This window comes from Micromys minutus, assembly GCF_963924665.1.
Source record: "Micromys minutus genome assembly, chromosome: 25".
In the NCBI taxonomy this organism is placed as follows: domain Eukaryota; kingdom Metazoa; phylum Chordata; class Mammalia; order Rodentia; family Muridae; genus Micromys; species Micromys minutus.
In genome coordinates this window covers 32,136,499-32,158,547 of record NC_137960.1, presented here as the reverse complement: position 1 = coordinate 32,158,547, position 22,049 = coordinate 32,136,499, and the positions used below count along the sequence as shown (strand labels likewise).

Sequence of the window (22,049 nt, the reverse complement as noted above, 5' to 3'; positions counted from 1 at the left end):
AATGCACAAAAGTGGACAAAGTTCAAAATAATGTCTATGTATATTTTCTTAAAACAGCTTTTCCTGGTTAAAAATAAATTGAAATATTAAGTTACTTGAGGAAGATATTTATATGCCATGAAAATTATGTCACTTGATTTTTTTAATGGTAAAAAATAGTGGTGAGTAAGAAATTAAGTTTATATTCAAGAATGACTTCTATTCAAGTGTGGGATTAGAGCAAACAGGAAAGCCTACGAATACTTCCTTCCAAGAATATAATCAGGGAAATTTCTAACTTGAAGTATTTCTCTAAAAGGTCTGAACATGAAGGGAGTTCTTCATCAGGTGGGTCATAAAACTGCTCAACATTGTAGAATCACAGCTGTAATGATGCTCAAATTAGCTTCCCTAAGGAGGGGATTCTGGCCGCAGCCTTTGTTAAGTGCCGTAATGTGTATAGAATAAAATGAATTATTCATGTAATACTTGTGCATACTCTGGGAATTTCTGAAGGACTTCAGAAGGAAAAAAAAAAAATGTGATTTGTCTTTCAGGCAATGAGAAGAATCTGGATCCTGGATTCAAGCAAATAACAGCATCCAAGGGCAGCCTGCATTGATTTCATAACCTTTCCAATCCCCCCACATTAAAGCATGGGGAATCTAACTCAATCACTGGAATAGGAGCCTCTGCTGATGATCTGAATGCTCCACTGAATTCTTACAGATGGCGCTTCCACTCTTCATCCCTGACATGCATTTGAGTTTCCTTTCACTAAGTTCACAGTTACTGCTATTTGTATGTAGGAGTAATTTCTCTTGAAGCAAGGCCAGAATTACACCTGGAAATGTAATGCAAATTAAATATAATAATTATGGACAACCTTTTTCATGTCATAAAAAGTGTCATCTGTACTTATAGGGTAAATTGCTACAAAGTACCCTTCCTCTTTCTGCATATAGTCAGACCCTAATGCCATCATAAATATTCTGCCAGCTTCTTAACATGTTGCAAGTAGTAGGGAGGATATCTAAATGAGAATCGGGACTCATTTTCTTGGATTTTCATTAAATTCCTAGTTTTAAGAAACCATTCAACAGAAATTATTTCTTTTGGAGATAGTGATTCAGTGATGAGTTTTAAGTTCGGCTTTGTTCAAGCTACATGATGTGTGCTTAAATGTTTGCTTGAGAAATGTTGATTAGTAAGATTTTAAAAATATGAACCTTAACAATCATTATGACTTCAACAATAATATTTGGTGTTCTTCCAATCTTCAAGAACTGTGAACTTTGGTGAATGCGAGAGTATTAAGAGCATCCCACTTTCTCCTTTTGGGGTTATTAAGTGAATAGTAAACATAACACCTCATCAGTGAGAAGGCTGCATACTCCTGTTCATACCCATTGAACCCTTACTGCCCCATCTTTCTTCATGGGGACTAAACACAACTGTAACCCATGGACTGCAAAAAGCAGTGTCAGCATCCAACCCATATTAAATGCCTTACCAAAGGAAGATAGTTTTAGAGTAAAGTCTGTTCTGAATCATTGCCATCTGCCAAACAAATGGAGCTTATTGGTACAGAAAGTAGCAGCAGTTGGGTAGCCGGTCCAACCGGATGGTAGAGGCTGACCAAACCTCATTTCAGTACTCTTAATTGTAGTGTTCTTATGTATGGACTTACTTCCTCTTTATTATTCCAGCATGTCCCCAATGTGAACAGAACCTAATAGAAATAGAATGATGGATCACAAAGGAAAGAAGAACAAAATGTATGCATTTGATGACACTAACCGCTGAGCACTTTCTCTATTTTATCCCAAAGCCAGAATATGTTCATAGAGAGGAACAGAGAACAGTGGCACCATAGCCAGAGAAAACTACTGATATTCTGAGTCTGATACAAGAATAGAAATATGAAGTGAGTCACTTTTCTTCCCAAAGTCTTAGTTTCCTCACTTTCTAAATTGACAAAGAAGTCACTTTGAATGTTAGTTGAAATAATGTTTCAAAACTCCATAGTACCTGACTTCTGAGATACTTGAGTGAGTATAATCATCGCCATTATTAAATTTATCATTAGTGTTACCACTTTGATACTGGCATACACTCTAGAGACCAGATAATGGATACTCTTCTATATATTTTCTGCATGTAAGAAGTAAACCACAATTGGAAAGGGATTTATTTGCGATTTAATTTTAAAGGGCTTATCCTGCTAAGTGTAATAGTCTTGATACATCCACTATGTGGGCAATATCTACTCTTGATACATCAGAGACAAAATCAAACAGTAGTGATATGCAAGAAAGTGCAACTAAAACCTGTTGAAATGAACAGAGCACAGGGCGATGTCAAACCTCTAAAACAGCTCCCAAGACCTCGAGATTTGGGACATTTGGAGAAAGTTACCTATCTTTTTTTTTTTTTTTTTTTTTACTTCAATGTCCTTGCATGTAACACGAAGCTAATTACAACGACTTTTGCACAGTTATGATACAAAAAGTAAACACTGTGTGTGCAATTGCGCAAATGTTATTTAATTATACAATAAAGAAGCATATGTTGGAATCACACTATTCTATTGTCCTTCTATTCTGCCCAACCAGCCATATCTGTGGGTCAATTCAGGACCTAAAATATGGTCTCTGTAGCTTCCACAGCCATACTTGTGTGTGATCAGTGAGTGTCCAAGTTTGGTCTCTGGCATCTGCACAAGCCTGTATGTCACAGTTGAACTAAGCTACTCACTACAAAAAAAGGAAAGAACAAGTCTCAAAAATGATGTTTTTGGGCATAAGTGAGTGAGAAGCAGGAAAGTGGGAGAAACCTGGGAATACATGTACCTACCTTAAGGAAGACAAATGACAAGGCAACATGTTTCTCCATCAGAGTGAATAAGAACATGTAAGTCAAAGAGAGTCAGTGTGAAATCCATGATTTTCATCTTACTGCCCTGGATACAGCTATCTAACATTTACCTCTGTTCCTAAACTCCAGGGAAGTCATATGGACAAGAAAATGTTTAAGGAATAAAACAGCATACTTAATAAATTCTGGGAAGGTTTTTAAGTCTCCTTATCGCATTCTGACTCTGTTGTTGGAATTCTCAGCTAAAGGAAGGGAAATGGAACATAGCATGAGTTAAGGAGATCAATTGCTTTTGATTTCATAAACATTTTGCAGACGCTGTTTAGAGATGAGTTTTCCCACTTAATCAGTGTTGAGCATAGAATTCTGTTCCCATGCTTTAGAAGAGTAGGAACGAATAGATTAACTGCTGAAAATAGATTACCTCTAGGAACAAATTCATCCTTGTACTAGCTTCCTTCACCTGCACAATTATGAGCCTCAAAGAAAGTCTAACTATCCACAAAGCCCCTGTTAGATAGAGCAAGTCAGTAGATCTCATCATGACCAATCCTGAAGAAAGGAACTGAAGAAATGAGACAATAATCTGCAAAGCATAGAGTCTTATAGTTCTATGGAGCAATATTCTTAATCATGGATCCTCAAATCTAAGATTTTTGCAAATGTCAGTGGAAAAGACATCTTCACTCCATCCTTCCATGTATAATCTAGTAACATCCATAAAAGGGCTGTCATACTCTGTACATAACAGTTTGTAAAAACGGATCATTTATCTACTACAAAAGTACCCCTGCACATCTGTGGAGACTCTCAGCTTATTTTAGGATGGATAATAGGAGGAGAAACACGTTGGAAACTGTTGCCTATTATCTCCAGAATCACTACAGCACTACCAAAGCCAAGCAGCCCGGAAAAGTCCTAATGCACTATGCAGTTCAGCTGCAGCTCATCACTGCCAATATAATTACAGGTGCCTGCCTGCCTTTACCCTCTCAGATCTGTGGATAAAGTCCCAAGGCTGAATTTGTATCTCAGCTGCACAGAAGCTGAAGGTAGTAGTCAATAAACACATAGAACAGAACCTGACAGGCAGGCTCTTGCAGAATACATAGCGACTTGCTGTTCTAAAGCTCCTCCAACCCCAAATTTTCAGAAGCACTATAAAAAAAAAAAAAACAGAAGCAATTTAGATTCTTTCCAAAATGAAGAGATTTTGTTTTATACACTCCTAGAACAAATGCAAAAGCCAGTACTGATTAATCTTCTTTCTCAAGAAAGAACTGTAGCTCAAGGTTTGAGTAACTTGTCTCAAAGTGATAGGACTGGTCCCAGAAGCACAATTGCCTAGCCACACTTTCTGTGGCTTTTCTAGACTACTCTAACAGCTCCTGACAAAGTAGATGATGAACAGTTGTGTTTTCTGTGATTTGAAAATGTCCCTGGAGAACTAATGCATGGCAAGGATCAGAAGAGAATTCTGTAGTTCTAAGACTTAAGGGAGGATACTGTGTTTACGTTCATTATATTTGTGTACAAGAAAAGCAGGCAACACTAAGTTTGAAATAAAACTGAAAGGATTGGAAGAATCCCTAATAAATATAGATAAGGGGGCATATAGAAGGCACCGTGTGCCGGGCAACATCTGTCTAGAATTCCTGCCTTATTAAAACAGGAAGGGAAACATTTGTGCTGAGATTGTAGGTTCTACTGGGACCACATGTAAATTCACCTTCTTACACATGATCAGGTTGTCCATGTATTTACACTGAGTTCTCCTGCATTCACACTGAATGCACCTCTATGGGTAAACTGAGAACTGGGTTGTAATCTCCTCTCCACAAAGGACAGCGCTGGTCTGTCTCAAACACTGAAGCTATACATTACATTTTGTGGCATTTTTACTAGAGACTTGTGAAGCTTTAATACCCTCAACTTTTAAAAATCAAATCTCAAGTTAATTGAACAAATAAATTCTCTATTTAAAAGAAGAATTCCTAAAGGAAGGGGGGGCGGAGAACTGAGTAAACTCACCAAGCAAGAAACCCTGAGGAATTACCCATTTCAAAATGTTAATTGTTATGTGGAAGTGGCTTTTGAAGTTCAATTTAATTTCCTGAAAGCCTCAAACAACTCTATTTCCCTACAGAAAATAATTAAGCATCAAGGATAATAGTGTGATTAGCAAGTAAGACATGGAATTTGCTCAACAAATCAGAAATGGAAGACTCCTATTCACAGCACCATACTCCTTGACCCATCATATCTGAACCAACACTAAGCAAGAAAAAACAAGTAGGCTACACTCCAAAGAGCCAGTCTGGCACACACCTCAATTACAGACATTGCTTTATCTGCCTCTGAAAGGACTCTATCTCTCCTTCAGTGGTGGAGAGACTCTGATATCTGTCACCATTTATGACTCCATATAAGCCCTTGTTTCTTGGTATTTGAGATGGCCTGGAAGTTCATGGGTTTAGGGCTTAACTGCCATCATATGGCCTTTTAGAAAGTGCTGTACCCTGATATCTCTGGTGTTATCCATGGATTGATCTCTTGGTAGGTTTAAGACTTTGTGACATGAGAAGATGAGATTTGGGTGGAAAATGTGGGTCTTTGCAAGCTTCTCTCCCTCCCTTACCCAATCCTGTACCTTTCTCTGAGAACAATGAGCATGTGCTCTACTGTGCCCAATCTCCCAAGATGTACTTCTTACTCACAGGCAAACAGAAATTGGGCCAGAACACCTTAGACTAAATTTTCTGCAACAACAAGCCAAAATCACATTTAAGATAATTCCTTAAAATTGTTTTTCTCAGGTATTTCTCACAGCAACAACAACAAAAGTAGACACACACACACACACACACACACACACACACACACACACACACACACGATACCAGGAATGAGGCCATGAAGTTACTATCCCTGATAACATAAGTGGGAAAGCATTTCGAAAGTTTGTGCGGTGAATTTAGGAAAGAGAGGAGAAGGGGGTAGAATAATCCCAGAATAATACTGATAAAAATATGAATAGTAGGATACAGTGACTAAAGTTACTTAAGGGAGCCAGGCTTGCCTCTTGGCTCACAGCTCCCTGTAACATTTCATCATGTTAGGGAACTCACAGTGACAGGAGCTTGAGGGACATAACATAAAATCCATAAGGAGCCTCACAGAACAATGAATATGTGAATCCAATACAGCTCCCATCTCCACTTACACAGTCTATGATGTTAGTCACCAAATGTGCCATGGTAGGCCTTTCCACCTCAATTAATGTAATCAAGACAACTGCCCTCAGGCATGCTCACAGGCCCATCTCTTAAGCGATTCTAGACCCTGTCATGTTGACAATTATGCTACCTCTCACAGCTGGTGAGCACCATGCTCACGAGATTTCAGGAAGGAATGAGGATCCTATTGGGTATTGTACCAGAAACCATGTATGCCATAACCTGTCAAATAAACCATTTACATTTTATCTATTCCGTAAGATGTAATGAGTGAATAAACTGGAAGGAAATGGATTAATTAATTTGCCAAAGAAAATTTTCAGAAAGTTCACCCCTCAGGCTGTTACGTAGTTATTACAATCTGCTTTTATAGCACTAACAGTGAGAATCAAGAGCCAAAAGCATTTCAGAAGTACAAAACCTTGCAGTGTGATTTAATTGCCCAGTATAAAGCTGTGACAAAGGACAATATTATTGGTCAAGAAATTAAAATGACTGCAGAAAGCCAAGCACTGGAATACTTGGCTGTGAGAAAAGAGCAAAAGATGCTTTGAGGATGCCCCAAGAATCAATGACCAACCCATGACACGGCCAAGGATGTAAGAGCCTAGGCACATTCGGGAAAACTCTTACAAGAGATCACTGCAGTGACCTGCTGCACAGAGCCTCTCTTGAGTTGCTCTCTTGGGGTTAACTTCACAATGCTCAGTGCCAGGAGGTTGCTGTAGTCATTTGTGCAAAGGGGCACTGCCATCTCATGAGCTGGCAGTGAAGACTTAGTCATTATTTATGTGATGCTGACTTTGGAAAAACATACAGTGTAAGAGATAAGGGATCATAAAGGGTTCCATTCCGACTGCAAGGAAAAGTCTTGAGAGGCCAGGGAATCCATAGTAAGATCAGTTTCCAACGGATGCACCTCCTATGGAGGCAATGGACAGTGCTAGAGGAGTGATGCTAAATACGCAGTAGAAATTCCAAGAAGTGAGAGATGGTAGAGAAACCAACTGCCTGTCAAGAACAAGCCAAGGAGCAAGGGTTGGGGGAAGCAAAAGTCAAAGCTACAAGTAGCACGGGGCAGCCCCATTTTCGTGTCTGACATGGCATGTTTAATCAAATGTTTTACGTGAATAATTGAAGAATTAAAACAATAAAATCTAAGCCGGAAAATCGATTGCTTGAACAAACTCAGATATGCAATCATATGTATATGTATGTAGTAGTATAAGTTCTAAGTACAAAAGGATAAACGTCTCCAAATATAATTAAGTATTGCTAAAGTATATTAAAACAAATGTCTAAGGTAAAAGTTAACAAGTGGTTAGTACAAGCCTCTTTTGTGGAAAGTTGAGTGAAAAAGGCCTTGTGATCATGCATCATCTTAGACAATGTTTATGAAACAGCGGTGTTTTTGGATTACTTTGAACCATGAAGTGGGATGTACAAATATTCTATGTGCTCAGCCTTAAAGAATGAGTTGTCCCTTCAGAGGCTTGCTGACAGACCAGCACTGTTTTCTATGAGTGATATAATATTCAATTCCCAGTGTCTACCAAGTTTACTCATTGTTCGGCATAACTTAGACATAGCTATCAACGGTCAACCTAACCTGCCAGTCATAAATACAGGGAAACTAATTTTAAAATTATAAAGTGAATCTCATTCAGAAAGTTACTCATCTACCTAGAAGAGGCTTGTTTTATTTGTCTTGTTAAGCACAGTTTCTTAGAGGAAGCAAGAAAAGAAGAAAAGGCCTATGCCATAGAACTATGAAATTTGCATAAAATACTAAGAAATAAATTTAACCACACATGTAAAAAATTAACACAGTAGGAAAGGAACTAAAGAAAGATCAAGAAAAAAAATGCCACAAGTCCATGAAAAAGTTATCTTCAACAACAGAAACCTCATCATTGGGATCACGATTCAAAGTATTTATCCTCTTCCACTTCTGTTGTGAGAAGAAAAATGGAGAACTATGCGCCCAAAGAAAATGTCTAAGTGCTTGAGTGTATGTGCCACTGCACCTGTTTAAAATTCTACCTTTTAAAGAAAACAAATGAGATTAATGTGAAATTAAAGGAAGACAAAGAATTTGAAAAGAACCAAAGATTAGTGAAACAGTTAAAGAAAAAACCTAGACTTAGCTTAAAATTGCATATATTTTTATAATAATAGAATGTAGTCTATTTCTACACTTCCACTAGAAAAAAAAAACTCATGACTGCCTCTTACACTTTTGCAAACTAATCATTTAAAAACTCACTGGCACATATCATTGTGGCACATGCCTTTAATTCTATCACTTGAGAGACTGGTGAATCTCCAAGAGTTAGAGACCAGCCTTGTTTACCTAGTGACCTAGTGAGATCCAGGACACTGGAAGCTATTAAGTAAGACTCAAAATAAAATAAAATTAATTAATTAATTGAAGTATTAGGTAATAGTCAGAAAAGTTTTCTACTCAAAACCATGTTATAAATGCTTTAAATAAATTTATAACTTAAATAAATTATGTAATGCTTTAAATAACATATAATTTATATATATATATGCTTAATATATAATAAATATATATATATATAAATAATTATATATGTAATCATATTTACTTCATTTTATTTTCCAAATGGTCTACTTATTCTAAGTGATAGCATTTGTTGAGAGGATTGGCTGCTCATCACTCACTTCTTACTATCCTGTATGCTTATTCCTCAACAATGGATCATATATTTATGTAAATTACTAATAGTACCTCACAGTAGCCTTAGGAAGTAATGGTGAGACAAACTGTGTAGACCAGTCTGTTCACCTTACAGAAGAGTCCTAAAATATTGCCTAAGACAACTCCTAGTTGAAGCACTCGCCGAAACCACAAAACAAGTTTGCATGTTAGAAAGTTTGAAACATTCTTGATTCATTACAGTCACTAGCTTATTTTTCAGCACTGAGTAAAAACCTACTTTCTTATATACCAAGGTGAAACATAAACCATGGGCAGAAGCAAACACAGCCTTTCAGAAGTGCTCTGTGTGTATATGTTCTTGTGAAGAAGTAAAAAGCCTTTAAGCCACCTGACTCAGCATGAATTATTTGATTATTCTTTTCTTTTGCTTTCAACTTCTTTTCTGGATATTTGAGAAGAACAGTGAAAGTGCTGATACTGAAAAGTGAAGCAGAAACTGTAGACCTTCTCTTCCATGAATCTAATCAACCAGAAAGAAATTGGTTCTGTTGCTCAAGAAAGCATTTTCTGGTTATTTGTAATAGACTTTAGTGCATTTTAAGAAAGACTATCAAGAGTAATTTGGAGAATTAGATTACCTTAAATGTTTAGACACAGTTTTAGGAAACTGAACAAAAAGTCCATGAGTGATAACAGTAGTTTATTCCACATATACCTACTAAATCACAAACCTAACTTCAGTTTAAAAAAATAAAAAAGAACCTTTACAGACAAAAAATGTGAAGGTCTATGAATTTTTTATTAATTCCAACACCCTTGAAGCTTAACAGATGGAAAGTAATAAACATTCTCCAGAAAGAAGATTTAATTATACCTCCTAATTTATGACTTCCATACGATTAGAACTTACACTATTAAATTCACAATACAAGCTCTTGAGTTCAAGTATAATTATAACTATTTCACTTAAATATTTTAAATTTGATTTTAAATACTCAACTCAGTTTTGAAAGTTGACACAAATTATATACATAATGATGTATATAATTATTAATTACATACATAGATATAAGTTGGATGTTTCAAGTACTAGAACTGTCTTAGACCAAGGCAGAAGACACAGAGAATTCTCTAATGATAATTTACTATATTCTTCAAAGAAGGAAATAATACTTTTAAGTTGTTTTTCAATGCACTTTTCTTCAGATTAACTAACACACTTACTGGCTTAACTACCTCATCTGGTTACCCACTAAATAAACCAGCCTTTACTTTCTGTCAGAATTTTGCTCAGGAATAATCTTCATGATGGATTATTTTCTGTGGAGCACAGAATACTCAGACATTTGTTCAAACATTCTGGAAGTGACTATAATAATACCTCTTGATGAGGTTCACTTTTCAATAATAGGGAAAGCAGATCACCTTCCCTAAGTAGATCCTGTTTCTCAATCTGTAATCTCAAATGAAGAACATTTTTTTTTCAGTACTAGAGTTTAAAACCCTTGTGTACACTAGGTAAGCACTCTACCATTGACACATATTCTGATCACCTAGGTTGTTAGAGATTTCAGTGATGAAATACAAGAATGGTCCTTGCATTCATTTCAGCCATATACTCAAAAGTCCTTCATCTTTGCTAGGAGCATGACAAAAGAAAAAGACAGACTTATCACTTGGCAGCTTGCTGCTTCAGTTTTAGTGGCTTTCCAGGATCCCCACAGGTGTTCACACCATGTAACCAAGATACTAAAGCTCCACACAATGGGGGGGGGGGGGGTATTTATGTCACCATAGAGCCTGTCTATTGACTCTGATAATTCGTACCTAAGTTCTTTCCCTCATTTTTTCTTATCCTCTTCCATATATGTGTTTGTTAGTCCCCGAGGAAAGTCTCAACTACTATAGAAAAATCAAAAGCATAACTTCCTTCTAAAGATATGCTGATACATTTCCCATGTAAATGTCACATAATATGTGTACACCTTTTCTCTTTAATTTTAAAGTAACAAATCGCTCTTCATATCCTAGTTCTTAATTGCCTGACCCTGTTTGTTGAATGGGTAGATGTGGCAAAAGCTTTAAGCACTGGGAAGTGGAAGGCAAACACAGGTTTGAAAAGAGCTTCAAACTTAATAACCTATAAGCATGTTCTGTAAAAGAAAAGATGGAGAAAATAAAGAACGCAAATGTCTAGGGAGAAAATGCAATCCATCCTTTCCACTCACACAGATACAAAGCAGAAGGAGGCAGAGATCACGCCGAGAGAATGACATAATTCAGGGGAAAACAATACTAGACCAGCCTAAAATAAGACAGAGTATGAGCAGGCTGCTTAACTTTCTCAATGGATTCATCTCTCAACTTAGAACACAAGTCCTGGTCTCCATAGTCCACTTGGTTCATATAATTTAAGGTCCTATACTTTTCATTTATCTTGCAAGTTCCTGTTTCATTTCTTCATTCTAGGGATGAAAGGACTTGAACTCATGAGGAGCTGATATATTGTTCATACAAATGCAGATGGTTCAGTAAGTAAAAAGAAAGATAATCAGACCAACAGCCCAGGGATTAAATGTTTATGAATACGCTAGAACTTCAAAAGTGGAAATTTTCTTTTCTATCTGCTTTGTTTATCTTACAATCTATAACAAGCAATATCCCCAGAGCATAGAAGATAGATGGGCTAGAGTTAGAAATGGAAACTGGAGGAAATACCTTCCAGATGCTCGCCTAAGTCAGTGAAGGGAAGTTAACTGACTGTTTTAAAAAGAGGTTGAAAAACGTAATGTATTTTTGTTTGTTTTTCATGATTAGTAAAAATATGTTAATATAACATCAGTCACATTGTATTCTTGTTTAATGTGTATTAAATAATCACATGTGCTCAAATATTTCCACTAATTTTTTTTTAAAAGCTAAATTGCAAAACACGGAGATATGTGGCAGGTTACCCAGAAATCATGTCATTTAGCTTCTGTCCTTTCTCAGTCACCAACCCATATCAGTGCTAAATACTCAGCACTCACATTACCACCAAGTATCCTTTGTATGTGAGCATCTTGTCATATACTGAACCAGTAAATCTAATAAACTCCTCCTAACTATACGGTATATTCCAGAATATTATCTTAAAACAAGGCCACTGGAGACAGCAAACACTTAGTCAAAAAGAATGACTGGTCAAATTACATGCACTGGTAGGGAAAATGTCTGAAAGACAGAACCTTCTCAGACATTTTTTTTCTCAGATTTTCACACACAGACCCCCACTGGCTAGTAAACTGGCTCTCTACAAAATACAGATGAGACTGTTCAGTTTTAATTGGAGAACAAATGGTTTAAGTTGATCAATAAGAATAATCCAAGAACAAAATTTTATTTGAACACCACCATCATTGAACAAAATCTTCAAAGGTCAAATACAAAACTAAGATAAAATTTCAAAAGTAAAATCTTACAGGAAGGCTTTCTGGGTCTTCCCTAAGCACTTAGTCACATTACCAAGACTGATTTTTATCAGACTAGCTAATTGTTTGGTGTAATAGATGTGAGCCAAAAGGCAAATAAACTTCTCTGTTTATGTATCAGTGAGATGGCCAGGTGAGCCCTAGGAAACCTACTGTTATTGTCAAGAATCTGTGGAAAGAACAGTGTCTTTTGGTATCTCTTGCTTCCCTACCACAAGCACGGTTTGTTTCTAACAAAACAAACCAACAAACAAATGATTACATCAAAACTGGCAAAGGGAAGTCAAGCCTGTTTGCTTGCCTCATTTCATGTTACAGTTACAGCAAAGGAAAGATTTTCCCTGGAGACTAACCCTTTATGTGCCTGAAAATTTTGAAATGTTCTTTGCTTTTGAGATGAGAGGGACCTATAATTCCATTTATTAAGTCAACTCTTAAAAATATTTCTTTATTAAAACTTGGTCCTAAACCAAGTTTCACAGTACATGATGAAGGTCTAAGGAAGACTTATTTAACCTACATTAAATCTTGATAATGCTTTAATGAGTATTTTAAGGGGATAATTTTAATTCCCCAATCTTCAACCATAAAGACTATATAGTGCTAATCTGCCTTGCCCTTTCAATTAAACTTGTTAAGGGCTTTCTATTTAGTCAGCACCCTGAATGGGCCATTAAAATTCTTGTTCGGTAAGAGTTGTGCTCAGTGCTCTGTTGTTTTAAATTCCATTAAATCCAAATGGTCTTTATCGCCCCATGACCACTGTGACTTCAATCAGCCAATTTAATTACCTTACACAATTGTCAGCAGAAGCAGCAAAGAAAAACACGAAGCTGCGTGACGTTATCAGATGTGTCTACCTCTCCCTCCTTTAATCTAGTGTAGTCAATGATGATGTGTAGCCACTTCCTTCCTTTCCTTTCGGGAGGCTTTTGACCTCCTCTTTCCTGCTAAGATTTAGACTTTAAGATTCATTCTGAGCATTCCTGATACTTTGATGAGTGGACATAAATAAATAAATAAATAAATAAATAAATAAATAAATAAATAAATGCCCTTGGAAAATAAAAGTCCACCACACAAACATGCAACATTTACAACCCAACACATGCTACCATGATAGCAAAAAGATCTGTGCACCTCAAGGAGTATGCATGCAGGGGATGCTTTATGTCTAACATATTTGAACGACAGTAGACTATATTTGCCTTGCTGTGTAAAAATGGGCATTAAATATTCCAAAAAATGTATAGGACCAAGGCTATAGTAGCAGAGTAAATCCTAAGTACAGCAATTCATTTATCTATGTAAATGTGAGGTTTGCACCACAAATGAGAAAATCATTATCTTTATCACAAATTATGATAACTAAATACCACAAAAGATCACATCATCTTATCACAGGCAATACTTAATTATCTGCGGGATATTAAAAGACTCGGATAATCCATGTTGCTTCTTCATTCATCTATCCCAGTGGTTCTGAACCTGTTGGCTGTGACCCCTTTGGCAAACCTTTATTGTTAAAAATGTTACAATTCATAATAGTAGCAGAATTACCATTATGAAGAAGCATGGATATAATTTTATGGTTGGGGGTCACCACAGCATGAAGAAGTGCATTAAAGGGTTGCTGCATTAGAGAAGCCAAGAAGCACCAGTCTATAGCACTTTTTCTTTACTGTGGAAGCGGAAGAAATGTCCATTGATAATATAAACTTGTTCTCTTCTGAACGACAGCCTTATAAAGCCAGAAAACACATTGAGTTCCATGTGACTGGGTGGAGAGCTATTTCTAGAGGATGGAAAGATCATTTTTCAAAGTCATTTTCTAAAATGATCATGCCTCCCTTGATGGATCATACCAAGTTCTTCTTTGAGGCTTTAAAACTAAGCTAGAACGTATCAGGAAAACGGATCTGTATAAAAAGCCATGCCTGCTGGTGATCCTTGCAAAGATTTCCCTCTCCTGCCATCCACAGCTCAGATGAGCAAATTTTATCTTTTGCAGAGATACCGGCTGCTATCACACCCATCTCCTCTCTCAAGAGTCAGTTTTCAAGCTCCCAGACTTAAGGCCACTCCTCCGTCCCTCCCACTTTACCTCCCAAAGGAAGAAAACTCTCTTTCAAAGAGCTTGTGGAAAGTGGCAGCTTCCCAGCTCCCAGTCACTGAGCTCAGTTCCTAGATGGTGAAGTACATCTGTCACAGAGTGTTGTCTCTGGGAGCACATGAGATTTTCCATGAGAACTGGTTTCGTTCCTTCCACGGTGCGGGTTTTATCTAGTGGGCTGCTCCTGACTGAGCTGACCTCTTGCCTTCTCCTAGGGCTCTTGCACTAGGTATGCAAAGGTGAAGCTATAGTAGACTGAGGCACAGTGCTTAGAATAATCTCCGCTCATCTGGGAGGGAACACCTAAACTCTTTTGAACAAAAACACTCTGCCAACTGGTTTAAGGAAAAATAAAAAGTCAAAGCAAAACAGAAGAAAACAGTGAGCATTTTCTGATTGCATCGAAAAGGACCGCCTTAGAGATGCTGCTCAGTCTCAAAGTTTTGGTTGATGTCTTTGCTCCCCGCGTCCTAAATTGCAATTGAGATTAAGACTTTGAATAATAATCCGACCTCAAGATCAGAGACAGTAGTCCTTTGGGCAGTGTCGCCTATAAAAATGTTCAAACAAGCCAGAACCCAGAGTGCAGGAGGCCAGCCAGTGCAGCAATGAAGCCTGTTTGCAGTTTGCATGTTCCTGGGGAGTGGGGGGGTGGGTACTGGGAACATAGACAGCAAAGTAGAAGCCTCAGGAAGAAGACCCATTGAAGAAATGTCTTAGGCAGTGCTGTTGCTCCTGGGCCTCATTCTGAAGGCAACAGCCACTTGGGCATTGCCTTTGACCACTTTGAGATGCAGCTGTATATGAACAAAGATGTCTCATTTCTATATGGCTGGGCACTGGAGTGTGACTGCTGGAGAAATGTTTGGGGGCAGTGGTGGGTTTAGTACCCAATGGGGGAGAATGCAGATGTCTGACCTGACCTGGGCTGAGGGACTGACTTTCTGTAGCACAGTTTACACCTGGAAAACCTGCTTGACTTCCCCCTCCTCTACCCACCATCTGAAGAAGCCCAGTTGTTTCTCAGAATTTGAGGCTCAAGACAAAAGACCCCTATAGCCAGGCCTCTCAGCTCACTGGCCAGTAGTTAATATGTAGCCGACACTTGGGTAGACTTTCTTACTACTCCATGTGACCTTACAGCTTTGGAAGTGTGTCCAAGGATCAGTGCTGCAGAGTGATTTGCCTAGCAGCTACTTTCAGAGTGCACAGCCTGCCCAAAGTCTGGCCTAGGAAAAGGCTGCCTTGCTGCGGCAAAGTTATCTAGAGTATCTTAGAAAGTCCCTGTGGCTGAGGCTAAGATTGCCTGAGATCACCATCCCTGATCAGGAGCCCCTCCCAAACCTCCCTTCCCCAGACCTTTCTAAGTCACTGTCATTCTGTGTTTGGGGGCAGAGAGAGGAAAAGCCACAGGGTGTTGGGAGCTGGGGTGGGGGCTGGGGAGAGGAGGGTGGCCTGGAGAAGGCAGAAATTCATAGGCAGGGAAGGGAAGAATCTCCAGGGTGGAGACACCCTGCTCTGTGGGAAAGCTTAGTTTCCCAGGTGAAAGGGAGAGAAAGGGTCAATCTACTGACTTCTGGGAGAATACCACATAGTTTAGGAAGGTGAATTTTCATCATCAGCTGAGGGGAAGAGGAGGTAGAATGGCCTCACGCTTTATGGTTGCCATAGCACCAGAAGCCTGGCAGCTCCAAGCCTTTTTCCAGGATAGACTGCTGAGCTTCACTCTATTCTGCCTCCTGGGAGACACCTGAGGCAAAGCTGTGGCTTTCACCCACACCCAGCTGTCCACCCCAGCCCAAGGACAGCTGCTCAACAACAGTTCCAACTCTTTCCTCCCAGGGTAGGAGGGCAGGAATGTCTGAACTTCATAGAGTGAAAGTTTAAAATAAACATTTTCAAGAGGTACTTATAGGCATTTCACTAACCATCCAATCCACTCAGTACATTTTTACCCCAGAAGAAAGTAAAAACTCCCACCACTGCATCAAAATAGTCTCAACAGGGAAATGCTCCAATGATTACAACTGTTCATAATCAGATTTAGGGAAAATGAAGCTCCAGGTGGAAGGCGTTTGATAAGAACATAGAAAACAAAACAAACAAGCAAACAAAAACAGATCATCTACAAAGGAGGATGTTTGTCTAGGGTGTCAAGGGACTGGAGTGGAGATCTTTGCCTAGTATCCTGTTTCTTAAGAACATTCTTAAGAGTTTGCCTAGAAAACTGTGTGTGTGTGTGTGTGTGTGTGTGTGTGTGTGTGTGTGTGTGTGTTTTCTTTTGGAAAGCTGCTACACTGCCACAGATGCCAAGACTTTTTTTTTTTTAATATGAAGATATGAAATGATCAGCAAATGTAACAATCTAATGATTCAGCAATTATTGTGCCTCACGACCAGAGCAGCAATAATTAAATCCTGAGAGTATTAGTGGTAGTTTTCAGGCACCAATTCATCCCCCACCAGTCATGTACATTCTTACCAATGAACACAGATGAACACAAGAAGATATACAAGATCACTGGTGTGCTTTAATTTATTCAAAATAATGTGTAGATGTGTGTGGGGGGGGGGTTAATTCCATAGGATAGCCTTTCCCATATTAGTGACCAAATTGCTGTGGAACACATACTAAGCATGTCTTCACACACAGTCCCCAGGACTATAAGGACTTCTTTAATCCTGTCTAAAGAAGCAGGCATTCCTGTGGATGCTTGTTGCTAAGAGCAACATGCTTAAGTACCATCTAAAGACAGAAAAGAAGAAGAAAAAAAAAAAAGCAGGAAAATACTCCAGCTAGAATCTAGCTATACTCCATTGTCTCTTGTTATTACCAGTCTTCTTGGCTGTGGGTGACATATAGGGAGGGGCCACCTTTTCAAAAGCATGTAAAAGCATTCGTATTTTATTTGCACAAAGGTTGGGAGTGACAGTGAATTTTATCACTAAAGAAAGATCACTTGGGGAAAAAATAAGAGAGGCTGCTCGTGTTAGAGAAGGGGCAGGCAACCTCTGCTATACATCAGAGAGAATAACTTAATGTGTCTAATTTTATTTCGAAGACACATACTCTGTATTACATGCTTTCTACCCTTTCTGGCTTAAATCCCCTTAGAACTGACAGAGGCAGCACTAAGAGTAGGATCTTTTGCCCTGTTGACTCTTTCCCAATGCTCTTCTTTGGGGAACTTCCCCTAATGAGTCCTGCTCTTAACTAAAAATCCCAGTTGGTCATCCTGAGCAGCCAAGCATTTCCTACACTTCACTTTCTTCAAACAAACCTCAGGACAGGGTATATATTGGAAACCCACGTTTAGATTTTCCTTCAGTAGAAAAAGAAGCCCAGATTCTGGGGACAGCTATAAATCCTTCTCAAATGTGACTATCTGGGGTCTTTTATCCATGTCAGAGTGAAACAAAGATGCACTTAGACCCACACACTCAACACCCCTCCTCCCTCTGCCTCCAGTTACTAGGTTCCTTATTTATTAGGTCCCGACTCTGTGCAGGGGCGGCGCAGGGGGGGGGGGGGGGGGTTGTGGAGGCGTGGAGAGCAGTGAAAGAACTCAGCAAGTTAAAAACAAAACAAACAAGAAGCCTGTCATGATTGCGCTATTTCGCTGCGCGCTGAGTGACATCTTCCCGTTACTAATAAAGCCTGAAATTATACAGCAGTATTTCTTAAAGCTCTGCATATCAGAAAGACCATCAAGGAGGGGGAAAAAAATTCAACTAGCCAATAAGCTTCTCTTACAAAAGAAATCAAAAGGGCTGGTGCCTTCTGGTTGCAAGTGAGGACCTAGGCAGGTCCCGGCAGAAGCGGACACGTACAACTCAGGAAAGAGTTACCAGACATTAACTCTTCCATAGCACAGGCTACAGATTTACCAGCCCTAGAGCTTGCTTTGATTCAGACCGCGGCACCCAGACAGCCAGCCGGAAGGTTCCCAGGGAGACCAAAGCAGCCTAGGCTGGCTGTGCCACCCATCACTGCGATACCGGTGGCCTGGCGCGGGCTAGGATGAGGCGATGCATCCAGCTAGTAGTACCACGCACGGGTATCTCCTTCACTCTCCCGGGACCCAAAATAAAATGAAGATAAATAGAGAGGATAAATGAAAGCAGGGGGCGGTCTTTAAAACCCAGGAGGGATCGGGTCTAGAGGCGGAAAGCCCACGCCAGGCAGAGCGACCGCCTGTTTACATCCGGCGCCTCAGAGCCTACACCAGGCGACAGTGAGATGCGGGGAATCTTACCGAATCTTAACACATGTGTGGTTCCTTGCGAATATCCGATCCACAATAAGCAGAGCAGGACTTTAATGGAGCGACTGAAGACTAGATTACTTAGAACTGGGGAAATAATCTTCATGATGTTTCCGTGCCTGCGCGCGCGGCACCCACTTCCCCGATCTAGCGTTAGGCTCCGGGTTTGGAGGAGAAGGAGGATGCGTGGAGTAGTGGCCGCAGATACAATCACGGCATGGTCACAGAAAGAGGAAGGAGTCTCCGCTTCCCAAACCCATTAGCAGTCGCTGCATGTTCTTCACTCACTGCGCCAAGGAGCAAGCTTCCACTGCAAGGGATGGTGGGACATCCATGTTAGTCCGGGAGCATCCGGAAAAATCCAGCAAGCACAATGTCCAGCCGTGCGAGCCTGGGAGAGCACAAGAAGAGGAAAATCAAAAGGAAGTCCAGCCTTGCAAGGACTAGGTGTTGAAAGCTAGCCACAGTCCCAACACAAAGGGAGCTTTGCTCGCAAGGGTTTCGCCAGGCCCTTATTCCACTGCACTGCTGCACAGCTTCTGACGTTAGGCCAAGATAAAGTGAGAAAAATTGAGATAGCTGCTTCCTGCCACTGAGCTTCCCAATATATATTATGCAACCGTTCTGATAGCCCGCCTTGAGTAGCAAAAAAGGGAGATGTATTACATGATTCGATGAAAACTGCTTTGATTTTTAGTAAGACCCTACAGAGTGCCTGGTGTATGCAAACAGACTCCGTACAATCAGCTGATTAATTTTAATAATTGACTAGCTAAGTCAAAGTCACTTTGTCTAGGAGTTGTATTTCAAAAAAGAAAACTGCCCCAAAACAGAGGGCTGTGCTGTCGATCTAACTTGCTATTAAGCTGCAGAAGTCTTATACTAATTTTTGGGTCGAGAAGAATCCACAGTGGGATACAATTGGAGAGCTTACTGTGGGCTTTATAACTTGAGTGGAATATTTCTTGATGAGTGAAGAGAAATCTCTTCAGGTGGATTTGTAGGGGGAAATGAGGAAATCATTTCTTTCCCTACACTTTTTTCACTTCTAAGAAAATCTTATTCAAGACAATGGTGTTTAAGGTACAGTAGCATATTACAAAGGCTTTGTGCTCATATTTTCTCCTATTTAAAATGTATTTTTATCCATAAAATGCAATATCAGATCAAAGTTTTGTCTAAAAAAAAATCTCATCATAGGCTAGTTTTCTGAAGGGAGTTTTAAAATTCATTTCCTCTCTTGACACGAGTAGAAATTTATACCAGTGGAAACATAGAAACACACATTGCTGTTAATATGAAAAGATACTGAAATAGGCAATACACTGCCGAAGGACTACAGTCATCCCCGAATCCACAAGTACCATTTACAACAGGGAGAGACAGTGAGGAAAAGGATAAGTTCACCACTGGTGACACTATAACCTTATGAAGAAGTGCAAAGGGCAAACTGTTGAACTTCATTTTACTATCAGCCTCTGTTCATTATCAACAAATTGGGTATAAGTTAGATCTCATAACATCACACAAGCTCATTCTATTGAAGACTGTCTAATTTTCAAAGCTTGGCATAAGTACTGAGTTCTTATATCACTATGGTTATATTTTCTCTAAAGAGCAAGAAGATGCCACAATGTACACGTTTCATCAGAGAGGTGTTTACTATATATATTGTTTCTTAACACATTATTATAAAATGGTGATTAGAAAAATATACACTTTCAAATGCACTAAGGGACATTGATTTTTTTTAAAAGATGGAGGCATAACTGCAGTGTCAAAAATAAGTGTCATGAAATGGTAGTTCTGCAGTCTAGCAGGCAATCGCATCAAACAATTCCACTATCTGAGCACTTAAAAAGGAACACCTAGTGCTGAAACCAAGGGTATCTAGCGACTCCTTCAGTCCATGTTTGAAACATCACTTCTGAAACATGTTGAAGCCCAACATATCTTGTCTTGTATTTACTGTATCATTTTTCTCCATTCTATTTGTTCATTTTATTTCTTCACTCTAGTAGAGATAATGACAACAGCCAGGGCAAAATACACATCCTTGGTTGTTTTCATTTCCCAATATAATTGTTCCTACTACCTGAAAACAGCATGTTCTGCTTTTACTGATCAAATGCCTGCAGTTTTTGCAATGTGGCTGGCATTTCACGGAACCAGAGTAGGCAAACTATGCCACAATTTCTTCTGCATGCATTATTTTCACATGACAGTATTTGTCACAGCATCTGTCATCTGCCTACTTACAAGTAGCACTTTCATCTACTTATGTGGTGTCATTGCTATCTGGTGGGAAAGTGAAAAAACAAAAGCCATGGGTTCATGAAATTTGTAAAAAATAAACTTTAAAAAGATCTAATATAAATTTTTCTTAGTACTCAGTTATCTCCAAAGAACCAGATCTGCACATATTTTAAATTGGGCTCATTTGTATCCATTAACTAAGTTCAAAAGCTTTATCTTAACTGATACCAACTTCACCTGTCCAATGGAACTTCTGAGATACCCGGAGCAAACCTTTTATTCAGGACCTTGGACAGCGCAGCACACATTCTTGGTTAATGAAAATAATAAAAGGAATGAATAATGTGCCACTTGAAGAGACAGTGTGCATATTCCTACTACAGAGTCAAGTACTTTGAACCATTGCAGAACACATTGTAAATATATCAATTTTGTGAAATATGTTTTATACGTCTTTCGATGTGAGTCATGCGTTGTTTAACACATCTGAGACATACTAACAGTGATGTCTTTGCTGTTAGTACTACCACAAAATCCACAAACGTTCACTTGAGACTCCTCAGGGTGATTAAAAAACTCATTTTCTGGTGCAAAAAAAAAATCAACATGAAAAAAATTTAAATGCTGAACAATGTTGCCAATATTTAGTGGCTTAAAACATTTTAGAAATGTACTATTTGTTATCACTTTTAATCACCCACCTCCAGATTTCCATCTGTGAAGAGGGAAAACAGATTAATAGCACCATTTCTATTAAGCTGCACTCTTCAGATCAATAGCATCAACTCAGTAAATTTACCATTCACACACACACACACACACACACACACACACACACACACACACTGATCTAGCATTATTGGAGATGCTATTTACCATATGGATATTTTTAAGTTATTGCAAATATCTCCTCAATACTGACACTATTATCATAGTTGTGAAGATTAATAGTTCTTAATCTCTATCATACTGATCACATTTAATTATCTTAAAATTGTGGCAGTTGTATATTTGCTTGCTTCTTAATAGAACGTGAAAAATACTTGATTTTGATTTCAGTGAGCCCAGAAATATGTGCTTTATCCTATAGGTTCATCTACTTTGTAGTTATTTCAGCCACATGGCAATTCTTGTTGCTGAAAGCTCAGAAGGGTTCCAAGGTCAAAG

General features: G+C 38.8%; 1 protein-coding gene across 2 annotated transcripts in view; it reads right to left on the bottom strand.

Moving 5' to 3' along the window:
- GRIK2 (glutamate ionotropic receptor kainate type subunit 2) overlaps positions 1 to 18,732 on the bottom strand; it is a gene marked incomplete at both ends in the record, with an annotated part of 685,772 nt that extends 667,040 nt beyond the window's left edge. For both annotated transcript variants that reach the window (XM_080937894.1, XM_080937895.1), the window contains one exon: positions 18,618 to 18,732. In XM_080937894.1, coding sequence (XP_080794020.1) covers positions 18,618 to 18,732 — 115 coding nt within the window. The remainder of the gene's footprint in view (positions 1 to 18,617) is intronic.
- Between the last annotated feature and the right edge of the window lie 3,317 nt (positions 18,733 to 22,049).